Source organism: Pelobates fuscus, chromosome 12 (genome assembly GCF_036172605.1).
Source record: "Pelobates fuscus isolate aPelFus1 chromosome 12, aPelFus1.pri, whole genome shotgun sequence".
Taxonomy (NCBI): domain Eukaryota; kingdom Metazoa; phylum Chordata; class Amphibia; order Anura; family Pelobatidae; genus Pelobates; species Pelobates fuscus.
Window position 1 is genome coordinate 117,060,949 of NC_086328.1, and position 23,029 is coordinate 117,083,977.

General features: G+C 35.2%; 1 protein-coding gene across 2 annotated transcripts in view; it reads left to right on the top strand.

Annotated features, from left to right (window-relative positions):
- Positions 1–18,566, top strand: part of LRRC4C (leucine rich repeat containing 4C) — a 708,394-nt gene extending 689,828 nt beyond the window's left edge. For both annotated transcript variants that reach the window (XM_063437635.1, XM_063437636.1), the window contains one exon: positions 16,528–18,566. In XM_063437635.1, the coding sequence (XP_063293705.1) occupies positions 16,570–18,489 (1,920 nt within the window). In that variant the 5' untranslated portion in view covers positions 16,528–16,569 and the 3' untranslated portion in view covers positions 18,490–18,566. The remainder of the gene's footprint in view (positions 1–16,527) is intronic.
- Positions 18,567–23,029: the final 4,463 nt, after the last annotated feature.

The window sequence follows — 23,029 nt, forward strand, 5'->3', positions numbered from 1 at the left end:
TTTATATTGCATTAAAATGCATAGTTACATTTTCTAGACTATCTCCTTAATGTATTATATACATTTTTAGCCCTTTTATATTTTGTGATTAAATTCAGTGACCTAAAACACCTAAGTGCTTATATTATTTTATCTTCACAATATATAGTCTGTTTATGTTTAGACTTCTTTTCAAGTTTTGTAATTTTGGTTCGGTTTTCATAGCAACCAGATTATCTAGTTGTCAGTAAGACTTCTGTTGCCTAGACAACAACTGTTTGTCTTAATATCCAGCTTTAAGCATGGTACATATATTTTTGTCCTTATGTCCCTATATAGACACACACATATATATATATATATATATATATATATATATATATAGTCCACAGTTTTCTTTTACCTTGGTTTGCTATAAGATGGATTCATTTATTTTTTTCTACCATGTGCTATCATGTAAAGCCTAGTCCGGTGTTCTATTCAATAAATTGAATATTTGTAACAATATAAAAACAGTGGAAATCTATGATAGTCAATTATAAATAGCTAGTTGTAAAAAACACTAATGCTACAGCAATACATATATCAGTCCCCAAATAATGAATGTCCTAAAGGATAAAATAACTAGATTTAGTTGTATCCTTTGAGTAATCTGAACAATGAGTTGTTGACAAGATTTCACAAAGTCAAATATTGTTGGTGGTGTCTTCTAAGCAGTTTTAATTATGGAAATAAGCCTCTCTCTGCTTAATCCCTATGTATATTTAGACAAATGGAGATAATTTAGTTACTTCAATGGCCATTGGAGGGAATGCCCGCCTGCCATAGTCAAGGCTGACCCCCTAAGCGGGTCCTACACTGACCCTTCACTTTGCTTCCTTGAGCTTCTGGCAAAGATATCTCTAATGAGACAGAGGGGTATTTTTTTATATACACCCCTATATACTTATTAACCCTTAATAGGGAACACATGGGATGGGTGGCAGCATTGTAACAAAGCTGTGTGATACAAAAAGTGGATACAAATACAAAAAGATAAGTCCTGCGCTCAGGAAACTCTATGCCTCTTTTAACTAGAGTTTTACACTTGATTGTAGTGCGTCCACTCAATATTAGAAGCATTGGGCATAATGAGATAACACTACGGTGAAACATATTATTCCAACCAACATGTGATTATAAAAACCCTAATTATGATAATGTATGGATACATTTCTGTAGAGGCTGCTAGGCAATGCAATAATCCATATATTTTGTCGACATCTATTATTATTGTTTGCACTTATCGAGCTGCAACATATTCCGGAGTACTTTACAATTATAGGAAGGGGATATTTTGAGTTGAAGAAGGCCCTGCTCAGTCAAGCTTATAATCTGTGATTATTTGAGGTAGGTGGATATAGCTCATTAGGTTTCTTGCTCAAGGGCACTTATTGGTGAGGTGGTCTTCCAAAGATGTGAATTACTGCTATCACCACTGCTCTAGCCAGCTGATGCAACATTTATATGGTTAGTTGTAGTAGAGTTTCTGCAAGAGTCATGGCTTACATGTGAAGTGCTATAGCTTAGCCACTGTTCTAAAATGTATCTTTACGTGGTGAACACTGAACATTTTTATTGGACCTTCTGCATCTTCTATCACAGTAAACCTACACACATTTCTGCTTGGCACATATAGTTGTCAATTTGCACCTTGATAAACACTTTGCCTGTAACATGGAAGGAAGGAAGAAAGAAAGGAACGACAGGTCGAAAAAGGACAGAAGGGAGAGAGAGACAGAGAGAGAGAGAGGGAGGAAATGGGAAAATGAGAGAGGGAGAGAGGGTCCATGGATAAGTCAATGGATAGATAAATTGATTTCTTTCCCGTACCATTCTAAATAATCATGGTATAAACTGAAATCAATATAAAATGATTTCATATTAAGAGTCCTTTGTCCCGATGTGACCCTTGCTTCATTAGAAAAAAAAAACATCTTGGGAAAAATAAAATATTGAATTTAATCTTTTTTTGCAAAAATGGAAATGCAAAAGCTCTTGTTCCAGGATATCTGGCAAAACATAATTAAAGAGTCTAAAAGTGGTAAGTGCCAGATATGTGCAAAATACGTTTTTTTTCGATTTCCCAAAATTTTTGCTTTTGGCACTTACTATGTTCACCACTTTTAGTCCTCAATTTTTGTTTCTGCTAAAGACTGTTGTATCTGTCTCATTTAACTTCTCTACTCTCTCACACTTGTAAACTCAGTGATACCATGTCCAAGTAAATTCTAGGGAAATTAGCAAAATGATGTTAAAGGGAATATAGCCCTTTCATGTCTCACCTGTTTTTTTTACAAACGTCACATGGCATTCTATCCAATCTATTCTTTCTTGTCATTAAGACCCGAGCAGTTTACCGAGTCATGATGTAGCAAGGAATAGAGAGAGAAGTGAGATCCTAATACTATACTGTAATAGTAGACAGTGTGTAGCACAGAGCACTCAGAAATACAAAAACAGATGTTAACACAGACAAGATATGTAAGACAATGACAATGGTAGTTAACAATGATTTTGAATAATGCATATATGGGTACATTGCTTTCTTCAATTAAATTATACTTTTATATGCATGTCAATAATATCTAAGTAATGCTTCTCACATGCAAAAACTGTCCCAACCACTAGGGGGCAAACTCTAACAGTAAAGAAGTAGATTTAAATGGAATGGCCACATGTTTTTTTTTTGTGTGTACCATTTTGAGAATAGCTGAATAATACAATTTGCGTTTATTTCACTTAGCATATTTTTAAGAAGAGATACGATATGCAGCATTTCTTCTGAGAGTTAAACAAACCAGCTGTATATTAATTGATTCAAACCTCCCATTGCTTTGAATTCCTTTTGCGAGCCAAACCAGCTTCCAAAAAATTGCGCTCTTTATCTATTTATGACAAAATGTTCAGATACTATTTGGTTGTTGTACATCTCCATATCAACAGCCTGCAAGATCAATTTTAATGAAGAATTCAGTAAAAAGAACCACGGTGTCATTGACAGACATATGATATAGAAAAAAAAACCTATAAATTATACCAGCAATATTCCTACTAAGTGTGTAGCTGTGAAGATGGTATTTGAATTAAAGGTAGTACCACTCCCCTGTGATATCATGCACACATTAATTAATCTCAAAGGCAAAGGTCATTTGCATATCAGGTCAGATTGCTGACTTCACAAATAAGGATGGCAATAGATGTTAAACTTTATGTATTCTTGAAGAGTTCTTGTAATATTACTGAATTCTGGAATGACAAGCTGTCGGGATTTGCACCCTTTATCAGATCCAAAGTACGTCAAAGGACGTAGCTCTCAAAATTCTGTGTTTCCAATTAAGAATAAGTCGGTTTTTTTTACCGTGGATGTTATGGATTCTCTGATTGAAACGTCTCTCATTACCTGTAATATATAAACGTCTCTCATTACCTGTCTAATCTAAAATAAATTACCTCTCGTAGCCCACCTGTTAAGGTTTTACCACAAGTTACCATCTGTTTAACGTCATCATCCGGGAAAGGTAAATGCAGCACATAAAATAAAAAAGAAATATTTATATAAGAAATAAAGGAAAATATGCAAAAGAAAAAAACAGACATGTCATTCACTTTTGAAAACGATACTCTCAATAAATAGTAAAATTATATTTTAAAAAACAGTCTGCAAAATTTTAACATGTAAAGTCCAAACACTCATTCCTGGAAGGAATTCAGAATTTATCCTGGTATTCATTTAATTCTAACTACTTTGAACTTTAACACAATCCTGAAACCATTCCATTTAATGCTATTTGTATTATGTCATTACACTGCCGTATCAAGGAACATTTTAGCGTGATTGCATCTGGAATGGCTGGCTGAGTCCAGATTACTTCATTCCATAACAAAGAGCTGAGAAGCGATTGCTATATTATAGCTTGGATATCAGCCAGACATGGTTAAAGTTTTTTTTTTCCTTGGTTACCATGGGAACCTCTTAAGGTAATGCCAGAACACAAGCGTCTGCAAGAATGCAGTTTACAAAATCTTTAATTATGATGGGACACCAATCTTATAAGGGTTAGAGATTAGCATTTTGATAGCACCGGCTCATAACTTAAAATGAGGCCAGCCAAGCATTGCCTATAATACAGTGCTTAGGATGTGCTACATTGAAACACTGCTCCAATTACATTAATTATAACGTAGCATAGTTATTTTAGACTAGACAAAGTAAATCTGTAGCCGTTCTGCTGTTGGCGAACTACAATTCTCTTGTGGCCTGAATCACCATGAATCTGCCTGTGTTTTAGTATTCAGCAAACTACAGTAAAGAGCTTAGGAGTGGATGGAGGACAGTGATAGCAACAGTAGGAGGAGAGAGAGAGAGAGAGATAGAGAGAGAGGGAGAGAGGAAGAGAGACAAGGGAGACGGTGGGAGTCAAGAAGGTAGGAACACAGATAGATAGATAGATAGATAGATAGATAGATAGATAGATAGATAGATAGATAGATAGATTTGAAGACAGATAGATAGATGATAATAGGAAGACAGACAGATGATAGATAGGAAGACAGACAGACAGAGACAGACAGACAGACAGATATAGAAGCAGAGACAGACACTCAGACAGATGATAGATAGGAAGACAGAAAGAAACAGAGACATACAGAGAATATAAAGAGGAAGAGTGAAAGGAGAGAACGCTGAAAGGGGAAAGAGAAAGTGGAATGGGAGGAAAAGAGGGAGAGAGAAGGATGGTGGGAGGGAGAGAAATGATACAAATGTGAAATAAAGTCACAGGAAGCTGCAATAGTTTATTATTATTATTATTATTATTATTATTATTATTATAATTATACAGTTTGATATGTAGCCTACACTGTATAAACATATACTGGCACGCATGCATTTTGTAGAATCTGTATAAATATGTCAATTTTCTTTCCATGCAGTGCAAGTGTGCATCGGATTGCCTGTGTGAGAGATAGTGAGAATGACAGGGTATTAGTGATTTCGGATGTGACTGGCTGATTAGAAGAGGCAATCGCAGAGAAGAACAGAAGCATTGCCTTTTGTAAAGTATATTTAAATGTGTTTTTAAAGTGTCAGTCAATATCACCTGCGTTCATAATTTTTTATCAGTTAACAACACTAAGGGCTTTAAAAACCACATTGCCGCATACTGTTAAATATTGGGAGGTACCTGTGGAGGTAGGGGCATGCCAATGATCAAATAAGCTCTGTTAGGCATTGCCAAACTTGGTGTACTTTACCCTGTTATACATGTTCCTGAGACTGCAAATGGATTTGGCAGCCAGGCAACTGAGTTACATGGCTGCAATCTCTCATTGGCAAAAAAAGCACTCAAAATGAATAGCAGAGCCCCAAGTATTTCTAAATTAATACTTAAAACACATAAGGAACTTTACCTTGCAGAAGTGCTTTATATGTGAATAACGTGTCACCTTTTTACATTTTAGAAACAGTGTAGCTTTCAATAGAAATTTAAATTTTTATAATTATGTTACATCTACCCAGCTGTCAGACAGCTGGAAGGAGTTTGGACCTGGCTAGCAAGTCACCCTAGAATTAAACACAAGTGGTAGGTTCTAGCCCAAAGTTCTCAAAGTTCTTGCAAAAACTCCTCAATGCTCTTTAAGAAATCTCATGGGGAGGTCTGTGATTGGATAACTCCTTCTCAACCTCTGATTAGTCTCATTCCTCAGCATAGAGCAGTACTTCTGTTTTAGGAAAGATGGGGAGGGCTTGCAGTAGATACAAATACTAGATCTGCAGCTATTGCAATTTACGTTTTCATCCTACTTAAAAAAAATTATCAAAAAGGATTACAATCATGTTTTTTTGGGGGTATATGTACTAAATTGCTAAACTTTTTTTTCAGTGGAATGGTCCTTTAATGTTGCCCCTGCTTTGCATTTTAAGTTTCCTCAAAAGTGCGGCATGAGAAAAAAAAATGGGACAGTGTTCTCAAAATAAAGACTGCCCTGTAAGGTCCATGATTGTTGGATGGTATTAGGAAATTCAAAGATATCTACTTCTATACTGAAAAAAATCAGATCTGCAAGTGGTGGTAATTACAACTAAACTTTATGTAGCTTGGTTAGATGAAAGTAATATTAATCTTTTGGGAATCATGTTTTATTTACTAAAATCTGAATTTGCAGCCGAGTTGCAAAATTTGTATGTAATAGGGTAATTACTTAAGGCAATTCGTATGCAAATGTGACTACCGTCATTTAATTTGCATATTTATTTCAGGGCAATTCTGTTCTGAAGAAAACTAAGATGAATATGATTATTATAGACATTTGGCTATTTATCAAGAGATTAATTTTATACGAATTGGCTAGAATTTGTGAAGCAAGAAAAATTCTAGAGTGGATTTGGAAGATTTCAGTTCAATATCCCTTGAAGTATGAATTTAATAAATAACATCAGCGATTGTATAAGCTTACAGAAGGTCTCAATGACTCCTTCTAAACCAAATGAGAGTATGTTGAGTCCTGCTAAGTCAGGAGTAAGGTTCAATCTCTACTTCCTTTATACAGTAGGAAGCAGGTGATGGAAGTCTATTTAAACGGGAAATTGTATTTCTCTTGAATTTATACAATTTAAAACCATGAGCAAACACCTATAACTTGTGTTAATCTTTTTTTTCATGAGTTACTTTGTTTTCTTTTACATTTATTAAAGGTTTTGCAAATTACATCATAATCTAACGAATGCGAGACAATTCCATGGCACACATTGCAAATGAAGTTGAAAAATAGAAACATTGTTTTATTCTCTTCTCCTCTCTCTCTCCTCACCTATCCTCTTTTATTCTCTTCTCCCTCTTTTCATTCTTAGTATGACAGTCACTACAGGTGGATTTAACTAGACTGCAATGTTTTACAAAGCAGGGTTAATATGACAGGAGCATTTTGCACCTAGATCACTTATTATTTATTGAGCTGAAGTAGTCAGGGTGATTATTGTGTCCCTTTAAAATATGCACCAAAAGATGATTTGTAGAAATGTACAGACTTTGCTTACTGTGTGCCATGGAAATATCTGTTTATTGGGGAACAGAACTGTACAGTCTAAACCTCTCCATATCACTTTTAAATAAAAGTAACTGAAGGCACGAATATATGTCACCATATGAGAATGCCTCTCCCTTATTCCATTTTAACTATGAAGTGTCATGCAGTAGTGATAGATGTGACACTTCATTATAGTCTCCTTACCATCTATGTCTTAGTTATGAACTAAGCTCAGCTTTAGCCTTATAGCCAATAGTAAAATAGTAATCCCAAATATTAGCTTTAGCATATTATTTTCTATATGTCTATCTTTCTCAGAAGGAACCTTTGTAAGCTGCTATACAAGTTTGGCTACAAAGTATCTAATGGAAATCTCATCAAGCCACATTGGTCTTTGCATTTCTAGCAATTATACCTTCTGCATTACTGTTTGTTAGATTGTTCGGTATAAAATAGCCCATTTTTCTGGATCTTTGTGAGATATCAGTAAATTATATATTTTGCAGTCTATTGTACAAGAAACGATGAATGTAAAAGATCACTACATCTTAATCATAAATGCTGCCCATTTTCTCTTACAAATGAACTCCTAAACAACATTGTTTACATTTGTAAGAGAACACACCTCGAATGACTGTCAAGCTAATAGCCATCAAAGGCATCTCCTTCTTAAGACCTTTGAAAACCAAAGATTTTTACATTCAGTGTCATCACACATATCAAGATGACACTGAACCCATAATACTGTTCATAGAAAAAGTACTTGAGTCTTTGAGTGCTTTTTTTTTTTGGAAATCAGCACATTGGTGGAGGGAGGTGATTTCCATGCATGCACCATACATCCACAATACTCCTCTGTGACCAGCACTGAATTGGACAGAAGTCAAGGATGATGATTTCATTAGTGGTGGAGAGGCTGACCCAAGAACACAGACACTTTGCTGAAATACAGGTTTAGAGTTTTATGATGCCTTTTAAAAAAAAACAGTTTAATGACATTATAAATGAGGTGGGTGCGATTCTCAAGAAACCAAAAAAAAATTCAATGTTAAAAATAAAACATTTCCACTTAACGTTAGAGTGTTCCATTAAGACAATCAAGGTAACATCATGTGCAGAGACCATATGTATAAGTTTGGGGGTTGTACGGACGATGTTAATGATACTATAAGGGGGTCATGCAGCAATCAGTAGCTACTTTGTTGAAATGATTTGTACACATTTCAAAGATTGACTTCCAGTTTAAAAAACAGGTGTGTCACGAGGCTCCTATTAAAACCAAACTCTAATTATTGCTATGGTGTATGTCAAAATAAGATTTGATTATCTAAGGAAGTCATTATATCTCTCTCTGCAATAAAACAGAAGACTTTGTGAACATGCTGCTTTTGTGCCAATGCTAAGAGCTACAGCGATGCACTAAATAATAGATTTTCTTTTTTTGTAACAAGGCTTTTTTTTCTGTAAAATGAAACCTTGTTTTGCTTAAGTTGAGGAACCTTTGCGGATACATTTTTTTGTTATAGCGAAATCATGCATTATGCATTTCTCTGCTCCAGGTTATGAATGTGCTTTGAGCTTGGTGTAATTTATAAGACTTCACTTACGGCTGATTTATAGGAAATTTCATTAATCTTTACAGCAAAGGGACCTTACAGTGAGCAGCATATTGGAAATGATCCCAGGGCTGTGGGTTAGAATGAGGCACAAATGAATCAACAGTCAATGATTTTAGAATTTCCAAACTCTAAAAGCCCATTTTAACCCCTTAAGGACCAAACGTCTGGAATAAAAGGGAATCGTGGCATGTCACACATGTCATGTGTCCTTAAGGGGTTAAACAGATAGTCAATGCAATATTTTAGATATCAACAAGAATCTCCCACAGCAGAAGATGCATGTGGCTAGGTAACAAAATACGCTATTTTACCAGTGTGATCATTTAAGCTGGTGGGAAAACATCTAAATATCTCATTTTTAATAGTATGTGCATCACATACAGTAGTTTAGAACTACAGTATTATTTTACCCATAATTTTTACCATTTATTAATAAAATGTAATTTTTTTCGGCATTACTCGTCCATGACGAAAACAGATGCTACCAACCAAAAGGTAAATACAAACAGCTCTCTGCTTACCTGATTATTAACAGGACTGTATAAAGGACACAACTAAATTTGCCGAGGTTTGAAGAGAACAATTTCTGTGTGTAATTATTTACAGTAACAACAATAATGAAGTAAAATGTAAAATGTCTATAGAAATTGTGTCATCAAATTATATATACTGTTTTTAATATAACTGCAGTAACAATACTGAAGTAATATTTCTAGAGACAAAACTTCAGTAACAACAATACTGAAGAAAAATGTAAAATGTCTAGAGACAAAACTTAAGTAACAACAATACTGAAGAAAAATGTAAAGTGTCTAGAGACAAAACTACAGTAACAATACTGTAGTAGAATGTGAAATATCTAGAGACAAAACTACTGTAACAACAATGGTGAAGTAAAATGTGAAATATCTAGAGACATAAATACAGTAACAACAATGCTGAAGTAAATGGTAAATGTCTAGAGACAAAATTACAATAACAATTCTGAAGTAAAATGTAAAACGTCTAGAGACAAAACTAAAGTAACAAAAACACTGAAGTAAAATGTAAAATGTCTAGAGACAAAACTAAAGTAACAACAATACTGGAGAAAAATGCAAAATGTCTAGAGACAAAACCACAGTAACAATACTGTATTGGAATGTGAAATATGTAGAGACAAAACTAAAGTAACAACAATACTGAAGTAAAATGTGAAATGTCTAGAGACAAAACTAAAGTAACAACAATGCTAAAGTAAAATGTGAAATGTCTAGAGACAAAACTACAGTAACAACAATACTGAAGTACATTGTAAAATGTCTATAGACAAAACTAAAGTAACAACAACACTGAAGTAAAATGTAAAATGTCTAGAGACAAAACTACATTAACAACAATTCTGATGTAAAATGTAAACTGTCAAGAGACAAGATTACAGTAACAATAATACTGAAAAAAATGTAAAATGTCTAGAGACAAAATTACATTAACAACAATACTGATGTAAAACGTGAAATGTCTAGAGACAAACAACAGTAACAATAATGCTGAATTAAAATGTGAAATGCCTAGAGAAATTGTGTCATAAAATTTTTAATAAAATGGTATACATTTTTGTAGCAAAGTAGAATAGGCAGATTTAAAATAACCAGCATGATTCCTACCGAACAGTAGGGTCATAAAACATTAGCGTGAGGCAGAGTTCGTCTGAAGTAGCTTTGCAAAGCAAAGAAACAGGAACAGATGTAACTAGCCAGGTTGATTGAGAAAATTTTTGACCAAGGTACAAGTGAATAGAAAGCTTCTCATGGTGTTCTAAGCATAAGACTTATAGATACGGTGATACTGAGTTATATAGAAAATGCATTGATGTGAAAATTATATTAGAACAGTACAGGGATAATATAACATGACACTATTTGGAACCACATCAACCCCATCACAGCCACTCTACAATAAAGGAATATATTGTTCAACATAATGTGTGAACGAAAACATTTTTGATATGTATTCAAATAAAATCAACGGGTTCATTCAAATGAAATGTTTTTCTTCCATAATGTAAACTTCATACAGTACTTCATCTTAGTATTTAACATTGATATATGTATGGCAGAATACACAACTTTTTCAGAGCTAATGTTTTCTAAGGTTTTCCTTGAGATGAATTGTGGATACACAGATAGCATTTCATTTTTCTCTCTCTATGTTAGATAGATAGATAGATCGATAGATCGATTTATCGATCTATCTTCAGGCCAAAGGCAATTGATCTGTAGGCTAACTAGATGTTGACTTCCTGGATGTTGTGTGAGACATAAGGGTGTCAGGGAGACTCTAGATGTCTGAGATAGATAGATAGATAGATAGATAGATAGATCTATCTTCAGGACAAAGGTAAATGATCTCTGGGCTAACTACCAGAAATGTCAAGATTTTAGATTTGTGTCCAATTCTGCTGTTTCAGACTTGATTTTTTAAATTGATGAAGGTAACCCAGAGTATCTAAATCCTTAAACATTTTACTTATAAAAAATCTTTACTATCACTTTAATTAAAATAGACAGGTACAGGCAATACAACATAAAACTGCTAACATATTAATCATAGTCATAAAATCATTACAAGCACAATTAATTTATGAGTATCCTAAAATATTAACTAGGCTGAAAATTAATAAACAAATATTGATGGTAATCATACACTCGTAAGTTATTTTGAATAATAAACATTTTAAAAATTGGCAGTATTTTATTTTGTTTCATTTTTTTTTCTACTGAAATTAATGCTCTGTAGCACAACACCAGGGTTACAATACTTGTACCTGACAGCATTGAAAGACTTGTTCTTTGTCATAAATACCAATTTAAAATCCATAAGCAAGTGGGAAAGAGATAATAATATGAAATTATGTGTACATTTTTCTGCTGGCTCCCTTGCACTGAAATTGTAACATATTAGAGGCTATTAGTTGAATAAAGGCCAACAGCCTTTTAGCAGTATTAGTATTTATAAAGCAGCGCATTTTTAAAGGGGTTGTGAACTACGTGTCAGACATAGAATTTCTGAATTTAAAGGTGTCAAGGACAGAATAATATATGAAGATAGAAAACATATGTTTTCATATATTTACCCAGAGCTTTGAATACTTTGTGCAAACTTGTCTATTCAAAGAGCTCTATATGTCACTCTCTATCAAGGGCTAAAACATAGCAATGATTACCGTAGTAAAGAATCTTTGGTTTTACCCTTATTACTAGCATGATAAACTCTGCCCCCACCAGATGCTGCTGAACTACAACATTCATGGTTTTCTGGCCATTTATTTCACTCAAAGAATTGTGAGAGTTGTAGGCCATCAACATCGAGGGGAGTTAGGATTTGAGGTCCCTGCCATAGAACCTCGTTGTACAAGAGCTAGGTCCAAGGCCTTCAAGTACAATATATTTCTACCAGAGGGAAAGTCTTCCTTTACATTTACCATTCTGTTGTCTGCAGGGCCAATGCAAGGATTTCTGCCGCCTCTGGGAAAAGATCCATTTTGCCGCCCCTTCATGTTACTCACTCACTGACAGACACACACGCTCACACACATACCCTCACTCACTGACACACACACACACGCACACATAAACTCACTGACAGACACACACACGCTGACACACATACACACACTCACTAACACACATACACACACATACACTCACACAGACACACACTTACTCACTGACTGTAACGATACCTTACCTTTTCTTTTTGGACCCGCGCAGCACGGCGTCCTCTCTTCTTGCTTCCGGGAGGCGGCACAGTCTCTCGGATGCCAGCCGCTCCAGATACGCCTCTTCTTATGACGCGGCGCATGCGCGCCGACGTCAGTATAATTTTCCCGCAGGTACTCGAACATTACCACGCCCCCAGACCTTTTGGGGGTGTGGATTTAAAAAAGGTGCCTTTTTCAATTGTTAAGCGCCCTATTGTGGTTCTTGATAGTTCCCTTTAGTGCTCTTGAGATCATTTATTTGTATTTACTGGTATTTGACTTTTGGCTTTTCCTCTGACTATTCTACTCTCTGGTTTCCTGATTTTGGCTTGGTTATTCTCGTGTGCCTGCTTTCCGTACTCCCTTGACTCTTGTCTATTCCTTCGACTACTCCTTGGCGTTTTGAGTCCGGCCATTCTAAGGTTCGGTATATGTCACTTTCTAATTACACTCTGCGTGTAGGGGTCACTGTCGTTACACTGACACACACACTCACTGACAGACACACACAGACACACTGACTGACAGACATACACTCACACACAGACACTCACTGACAGACCTACACTCACTCACTGACAGACACACACACACACAGACACTCACTGACAGACACACACACACAGACACTCACTGACAGACAGACATACACTCACTGACACACACACACACACACACACACACAGACACTCACTTACTGACAGACACTCACTGACAAACATACTCCTCCCGCCTGCTGTTTAGTATGCCAGGGCTGGAATTACGTCATATTCCGTCTGCCGGCATCACAGAGGGTGAGCGAGGGAGGAGTGAGAGGCTGCAAGAAGAGTCTCTCTTGCCGCCTGCATTCTCCTCTGGGCACCGGCATTTGATGGCAGAGCAGGCATCTGTCATCAAGGTAAGAAGGTGCCTGCTCTGCCATACTATGACAGGGCTCCTCTGGGCTCCCCCACCTTTGGGGGTCGCCTGGAGGAGCGTCCCAATGCTGAGGGGGGAGGGGAGAGGTCGGTTCTAGAGCAGCTCGTCCAGCACTGTGGCCCAAGATAGGGGGAGCCCACCAGGAAATATCCCGGTGGGTGCCGCAGCAGGCCGGTGCACTAGGGGAATGCCTAGTTCGCCTAACGATGGCGCCGGCCCTGGTTGTCTGCCTACTTTCTCTGTAGGTCATATTTTAGGGGTTTCTTTGATGCACAGATAAAAACATTTTTTGCAAATTGTAATATCAAAATATATTTAAAAAAATATTAAGGGTTTCATAGAATATATTTATATATTTTTTTTTTATAATATTGGCCTTATTTTATTATTATTGGATAAGCTTTTTGAATACACTTTAAAATGATTTAATATTATGAAAAAATATTTTACTGTTTTAATATATTATATTTGTTGATTGATTAATGTATTTTTTGTATTTGATATATTTTTATGATATTTCAATATTAAAAAAAAACGTTTGTTTACCTAAAAATAGTAATCGTTTGAAAAGCTTATGTAAAAATATTTAATTGAGACCTATACTTGGAGCCTTGACCAGGCCCTTAGAGCAAGTACAGCACCCACCACATACAATTATTCTCCATTAGAAATGGACCGAGATTCTCAGTCACTGAGAAGTACATTATTATTTATTTTTTTATAAAATATTTTACCAGGAAAGATACATTGAGATTTCTCTCGTTTTCAAGTATGTCCTGGGTCCACAAGGTACAATAAAATACAAAAAAAATATATATATACAAAATTTAACATAAAACAGGTAGGAAATATATAATCAACCATGACACGTGCATTCTGTTTTGAGGTATGTAAAGAGGGATCTCTTGAAGGACTTTAGGCTTGGAGAAGATTTTAAAGTGTGCGGGAGGTCGTTCCACAATTGCGGCGCTCTGTAGGAGAAGGAGGATTGGGCCACTTTCTTTTTGTATTGAGGTAGACTAAAAAAAGTGCTGGTACTAAATTGGAGGTCATAGGAGGTGGGAACAGCCGAGGAGAGCATTTTGCTCAGATAGGGCGGGAGTTTCCCAGAAAAGCTCTAAAACACAAGGGTAGAAAGATGAAGGGTGCGTCTGAATTCCAGCAACAGCCAGTTTAATTATATTAGCATGTCACAATGGTGGGTCTTGTAATTACACTGTAGCACAAACTGCCAGAACAAGTTATACAATGTATTGAGTTTATTAATGTGGGATTGCAGTGCAGATGCATATACTACATCTCCATAATCAATGATTGGCATCAGCATTTGCCGTACAATCTTTTCCTTTACTGTAGGGCTTAGGCAGGATTTGTTTCTGTACAGGGCACCTAGTTTTGGATAAAGTTTAGATGAAAGTTTTTCTATGTGGAGGCCAAAAGATAGATTGGGGTCTAACACCATACCCAAGTATTTGAAAGAGTGGACTGCGGTCAATGTGTTATTTTAATTTGTTTTGATGGATAGATGGGAATTGTGTAATTTGTGTAATTTAGGTACTGTTCCAAAGATCATTGTGACCGTTTTGTCAGCGTCAGTACATGAATTGGAAACACACCTATGTGAGCAGTTTGAACAGTATGCATTGCAGTTTGCACATCTTATGTTCCAAGTGTGAATGTATACATTGCAATCATTTAAAACAGTTGAAGAAGGATTTTTTTTTGTCTTAGAGAATAACGCAGTGTGGCTAGTGCATACTTGCCAACAGTAACAAATCAGTTGTAAGAGTTTTATATGCTGAGCTTCTGTTCTACATCTAAGTTTTTTGAATATAACTCGCATTATTATGTTGGTGCTCCTGTTGTAATAGAGTGGACCATTTAGGCATGAAATAAAAGTTGGCTGCTAAATCACTACATTTGTTTAGTGAATAAGAAGAAACATTCTTTTGGGCAACGAGACTAGTTTCTTTTTTTGGGATGGTTTTAGGATGTTGCTACATAGTTGCATAGCTCAAAAGAGACTTGTGTCCATCAAGTTCAGCCTTCCTCATATTTGATTTTTGCTGTTGATCCAAAAGAAGGCAAAAAACCCAGTTTGAAGCACAATTTTGCAACAAGCTAGGAAAAAAAATCCTTCTTGACCCCAGAATGGCAGTCAGATTTATCCTTGGATCAAGCAGTTATTACCCTACATTGAAAGATTATATCCTTGAATATTCTGTTTTTGCAAGTATGCATCTAGTAGCTGTTTGAACATCTGTATGGAATCTGATAAAACCACTTCTTAAGGCAGAGAATTCCCCATACTTATTGTTCTTACCGTAAAAAAAACGTTCCTTTGCCTTGGACGAAATCTTATTTTTTCCAGTCTAAACGCATGACCTCGTGTCCTATGCATAGTATTGAAGACGATATGTATTTGTTTTTTGAAGAGTGTGTGAATTTAAGGATGCATTTTTAATTTGATGGGAATTGGATTCCATAAACCATTTCCATAATAATAACATTCAGTTGCATTTAAATAAATTAGCGACAGAACCAGTAGAACAGAACGCTAAATCTTTATCCATGAAATAGACTAACATTTTTAAATTTGTTTTTATATATGTTTATTAATTATTGCATATTTTTCATATGTGTCAGTGTTGTTGTCTGCTGCCATAGTACAAGCAGGAGATTAAAAAAGATGGTGGGTTTATGTTCTAATCTAAGTGGTGTATTCTAGTGATATGACCAGGAATTAAAAACAATTAGGCAACAATTATTGTGGTTGAAATATTCTGAAAATTACCTGTTTTTCTAACCCTATTTTTGCTCAAGTTTTTTAATGTGCTTGACACTAATTTATTGATATCTCTAAATTGGGAGTTATCCATAAACAATGAAACCTAGGGAATTGGAAATGGCAACCAAGCTTTAACATTATTGTTTAAACAGCAGTACCAAAAACAATTGTAAAACTTGCTATTTTTAACTTGATCTATTTTGACCTACATTTTGCACTTTGTCAATTCACCCTATTCTCAGTTTAGCAAAAGTTAGTTCTGTGTTGTGTAATTTCCTCACCATTTATGTACTACTTAGAAACATTTAGCAACATTTTAAAATCAACTAAATTCAGCAATTTTTAGGCATTTTTACATTATTATTTTTGTTTTCAAGTTGTCTAATATATTATTTATTTATTTTTTATTTCAGACTACTGGAAATCCTGAAGGACCAAACACAAACAAATTATGAATGTTGAACAAGATGACATTACACCCACAGCAGATAATGATAGGTCCTAGGTTCAACAGGGCCCTATTTGACCCCCTTTTTATTGTGCTTCTGGCTCTTAAACTTCTTGTGGTGGCTGGCTTAGTAAGAGCTCAGACCTGTCCTTCTGTATGTTCCTGTAGTAACCAATTCAGCAAGGTCATTTGCACAAGGAGGAACCTACGAGAGGTCCCAGATGGTATATCCACTAACACAAGACAGTTAAATCTCCATGAAAATCAGATCCAGATAATAAAAGTGGACAGCTTTAAACACTTACGGCACTTAGAAGTTTTACAGTTGAGTAGAAACCATATTAGGACGATTGAAATTGGGGCCTTCAATGGCTTGGCAAACTTGAATACATTGGAACTTTTTGACAATCGTCTGACTACCATCCCAAATGGAGCTTTTGAATACTTGTCAAAACTGAAGGAGCTTTGGCTGAGAAACAATCCTATTGAGAGTATCCCATCCTATGCTTTTAATCGGATCCCTTCACTTCGCAGACTGGATTTGGGAGAGATGAAACGCTTATCATATATTTCCGAAGGAGCATTTGAAGGCTTGTCAAATTTAAAGTATTTAAACCTTGGGATGTGCAACCTAAGAGAAATTCCCAACCTTACCCCTCTTGTAAAACTAGATGAGTTAGACCTTTCTGGAAATCACTTGTCTGTTCTCAGGCCAGGATCATTCCAAGGATTAACCCATCTGCAAAAACTGTGGATTATGCATTCCCAAATTCAGGTGATTGAAAGGAATGCCTTTGATGACCTTCAATCACTGGTGGAACTCAATCTGGCACATAATAATCTAACTTTGTTGCCTCATGACCTTTTCACACCTCTTCATAACTTGCAAAGGATTCAGTTGCACCATAATCCTTGGAACTGCAATTGTGACATTCTTTGGCTTAGCTGGTGGCTCAAAGAAATTGTCACCACTGGCAGCACATGTTGTGCTCGTTGTAGCACTCCACTCAGCTTGAAAGGAACTCATATTGCAGAATTGGATCAGAATTATTTTACATGTTATGCACCTGTGATTTTGGAGCCACCGGCTGATTTGAATGTCACAGAAGGAATGGCTGCTGAGCTCAAATGTCGAGCGTCAACATCATTGACTTACGTTAGCTGGATTACTCCAAATGGATCCATTATGACCCATGGGGCTTACAAAGTGCGTATTTCAGTGCTGAATGATGGCACATTGAACTTTACAAATGTAACAGTGCGTGATACGGGCTTGTACACATGTATAGTGAGCAATTCCGCTGGGAACACCACTGCCTCAGCAACACTGAATGTGACTGCCAGCGATAATGGTTATACATACTTTTCCACAGTCACTGTAGAGACTATGGAACCATCTCAGGATGAGGCAAGGACCACAGAACATAATGTGGGACCAACGCCGGTCATTGAATGGGAAACCACTAATGCAACCACTTCTCTCATGCCACAGAGCACAAGGTCTACAGAGAAAACCTTTACTATACCCATTACAGAAGCAAACGGTGGAATGCCAGGGATAGATGAGGTTATGAAGACTACCAAAATTATAATTGGCTGTTTTGTGGCCATCACTCTCATGGCAGCTGTAATGCTGGTCATTTTCTACAAAATGAGGAAGCAGCATCATCGGAAAAACCATCATGCTCCTACACGGACTGTTGAGATTATAAATGTGGATGATGAACTCACAGCTGACACTCCAATTGAGAGCCACTTGCCCATGCCCGCTATTGAACATGAGCATCTAAACCACTATAACTCTTACAAGTCCCCTTTTAATCACACAACAACAGTGAACACAATAAATTCAATACACGGCTCTGTGCATGAACCTTTATTGATTCGAGCAAGCTCTAAAGACAATGTGCAAGAAACGCAGATCTGATAGTCTACAGTGCACCAGATTATGAGCAAAAACAGACAATTTATAAAAGGATGAAACTGACTGGGCTAAATCTACTGTTTCCAATAAAAATGTGTCTTTACAAAAAAAATCTGAAATAATAAAAAAAACAAAGAAATTTATTTATTAAAAATTCTATTGTGATCTAAAAACTAGTGAAATCCTGTTATTACTTTAAATTTGCTACGCTTTGTTTTCATCATATTTTTCAGGAATATAGGGTGCCCCAAGAGATCTGGTTTTAAGGTTATTTTTCTAAAAAAAACAAAACTGTTTGCTATTTTCAATGCCCAATCTTTGGAGTCCACCCTATTCACCATAATTTCATAATATTCATTCAGGAAGGAACAGTAATGCTTAACAACAAGTTGTTTTTAAATTAAACAATATTTTCTAAATTTCTCCACATGACCCCTTTCATCTCAATATTAGTAATTAAAAGATTTTGATGATTCCTAGAGTCATTTTAAAGTATGTTTATAATGTGAATACAACGAATATTATATCAAATATTACAGGGAGGGGCAGAGATTGTGGGTGTCAGACAAACTCTAAGAGACTGGCAGCACATTAAACTCTCAAGTCAAATCCCGAAAGCTAGATAATTATTTTGCAAATTAGTTGAAAATTTTATTTTTTATTTCATAACAACTTGTGTAAGCATTATTGATCTATAAAAGAACCTTTCAAATAGTGGGGTATATTTTTAAATATCCAAACACATTACATGTGCTGTTCAATTATGTTAGCTGTCACAATCTCCCACTTGGCATAGTTGAGATCATTAAAACCTCTGTAGCATGAGCTGCCTCCAAAGATGTGATTGTACAACCAACAGGGAATACAGATCTGTGCATGCATTGGCACTGATCTCTCATAGTGCACTTTACGATCTAGGGCAGGGGTAGGCAACCGTTGGCACCCCAGATGTTTTAGACTTCATCTCCCATAATGCTCTTACAGCCACAATGCTGGCAAAGCATCACAGTAGATGTAGTCCACAACATCTGGGGTGTCGAAGGTTGCCTATTCCTCTAGTGCTTTGGGTTTTGTTTAAGTGAGGGATAGTGCATCAGGCTGAAAATCTTTAAAGTTCCAATTCACGTACCATACACAGCACTAAAACATTAAAGAACACAAATGTAGATCTGTAGATGATGAAAGTAAAAAATCAGATCTCACCTGCTTCATAGCTTGATTTGCAAACATAATGATGGCTCCAGAACACAGAATGGTTCTTCATTTTTATGATATGGGGGTCTTACCTAGAAGATTCCAGAATGGCCCCTACAATCTGTGCTATGCCTTTAAAATTAGCTAATAAAATTGTAATATGAAATTAATCATATAATTGTAAATAAGAGTGAAATTACAATTTGACATGCAGTTTAAAAGTTATTCAGTTTGCAATCTGTCTATAAAAATCACAATTTATTAAAGAAAACAACTGTATTTAAAACAGTAGAATAACTGAAATATATATAGTGTTAAACTTTTACAAATATACCCCACCATTACAGACCATTACAGAGTTTTGACTGGCTTATATGAGGAATTATAGATTGATTTGACAGGAAATAATGTATTACCAGTAGATTTATAATAATAAAAAAAAACATAATAAAAAGAGAGAATACAATCAAAAAAAATCTTTATTTTTCATGCAATGAATAATTCTGCAAATTGCAGAAATTCTTACTGTGGAAAAGCATACAATAAACCATGTAAGAATCTATAAAACAATTATCATTGCAACTGCTCTAGAACAGCCTGAATGTGTAGCCTAAGACACTATAATAAGGTTATAAATAAAAAGCAAATTGTTATTTTTTTTGAATTTGGACAAGCTTATTTGTCATCTAGTTGATGGAGGTGATTTAACCCCTTGTATGCAATGTGTCACATGAAATCCCACTGGACCAAGGAATGCTACTTCTAAAAGACACTAATATGGTATGTACAAAAATTCCTTGAGTTGTCTTGTGTCACGTTGAAAGAAAGCAAAGGTGTGACATCAGGCTTGTTGAACGGTGATTGCGAACCTTTGGCAATTGTGCTTCGTACCATGTTCTGCAGCCTGACTGCTATGGTATTTTGCCATCTGACTTACTTGCTGAGCATCGTAAAAAATATATGTCATTGCATCCAGCAAAGCAAACAATCATCACCACCAGAGTAGAGTAATGCAAGATACCATGCACTTTATTGATACACATGTGGCCAGTATCAAGGTTTATTTTTTAGAGCATGATGTTGCTAAAAAAAAAAACCTCTTTTAACAATTAGTGTTTATGTAATACATTTTCTGGAATTAACCTCAAATAAGATCATCTTATTTTGAATAAAAAATTAAGAGTTCTCTACTATTAGAATGGTTAAATTGAATAGTGAAATACATGTAGGCTATACATATATTTATAAAAAAATAACATTTGCCTTTCTACATATTATAGTATACTTGTATCTTCAGCTATTTTGTTGTTTATAAGTTGAAATTTTGACGATGGCTTGGCTTAAATATTGTAAAAGAAAGAGTAAGTCTTCTCAATAAGTAACCTCCAATATAAAGAAATTGACTGGCTAGGCTAACTAATTAAATAAAAAAATTAATATATTCCCCAAGGATCAATAAGCTAAGGCCTCAATTTAATATTGTTGGATAAGTGTTAGAAATATTAATTATTTTTGGTAACATTTACAAAAAATTTAAAACTGTAAAAATATAAAGAAAAAATATAATATATAAAAAAACACAATATCTCAAAAACTATAAACATATTACTAAATTATTATTTTTATAATATTGTGTAATTTCATAATTGTATCCAAAATATTAAATATATTTAAACATTAACTAACAATATTAAATTGAGGCCTAAGTAAGATCTAAAGCAAGCCCCCTGCAGCCTTTTTCATCATGGATGGAGCACACTTGTCATATTTACTAAGTGCCAGATAATGTAAACCAGTATTGTTTTTACTGTACTGATTTACTTATTGCAATGGAGACCCTACTAACAATAAGAATATTTTGAGTGTTTTTTATACTTCATTGTATGATATTTATTATAGGATTTATTATATTAATTATAAAGAAATGTTCAATGAAGTAATAAATTAGGTCTATATCATAGAATCACTGTTTTAGATTTTTGAAAAAGAGAAGCGTACACCCAAATTATTCCAGCAAAAGGATGAAAAATTAAGTTAAACTGTCCACAGACTCAAATCCTTAATCTTAAGATACTACTCTTTTCCATCAAACACTATCTGTCAATTTGTTACTAGTTATTTTGCACCCTACTTAGTAATATAGACACAAATTAACACTATCGGAGAAGAGAGAAGCACAGAGACATCGTGCCTTACAGATTAATTGTGGACTGAGGTTAAGGGGATCAAAAGAGTTGTGTCCTTTTTTGCCAGCTGAATATACACCCACTTAAGTCACCTGACATGTACAACTATGCCTCGGATATAATTAAAAAGGATATACATTGAGTGAAAAAAACACAAGGGTATAAGTAGGCTTATTGAAAATGAAACTATGTTTAATGGATGGTTCTATGGTGCCGTTTAAAATGAGTGTCAGCTCACCTGTGCCTTTATAAAGGATACAATTCAGTGAGACCGGTTACACATTTATAGAATGTTAATAACCAAGAAAGACTGTAAGGAAATGTGTTATTTCTTTGTAATCCATTGGTAATCTTCTGTCCCTCAGCATATTATAATAATACTTTTTTGATTACAAATGCAATCTCCGGTGATAGAAATCACAAATTTACAGATCATGATGCAATGGATGTCGCCTCCAGCTTATTTCATTAGAAGAAACAGATTTGTTTGTAAGTTGTTTTTTGGTGCAATTAATACTGGATATTAAGATGTTTTATCCTAGGGCTATTCATCATAACTGTTTAACACATGATCAAACATCCTTACATAAAGATAAACAGGCTCCGATTAGCAGTCCTAGGACGAACAATTGTTGAGGTAAAACCTATGATGAGCACCTATGTTCTAAATGATACCTGTTATTAAATGTTTTAATGATGGAAAGGTTGTGTAATAGGCATTCCTACGAAGAGCAATTGGACATTAAGGTGTTATGATGTCTAGTACTGTGATTAACTATTGTTCATAACAGTCCTCTGATAAATAGTCCTGTGATCAATTTTACCAATGGTCATCATTATGACGAACAGTCCTGCGATTAACCATTGTTCACTGTTGCCCTGTGATGAATAGTCCTATGATTAATGCTTGTTCGTGGTAGCCCTATGATCAATAGCCCTATAATTATCAAATGCCCTTGTGATGAACAGGTTATGATGAACAGTCATACAAAGAATGGTTGTATGTTGAACAGTTTAACGATGAACACTCTCATCACTCTCTATCTTACACACAAGTGCAAGTTCAAGTTGGAAAAATAATCGAATGCAGGTTTTAAAGGAATTATTCACAGGGCAAGGAAAACTGGGAAGATGCTGAAACGATTTATGTAGAATAAGGTAGG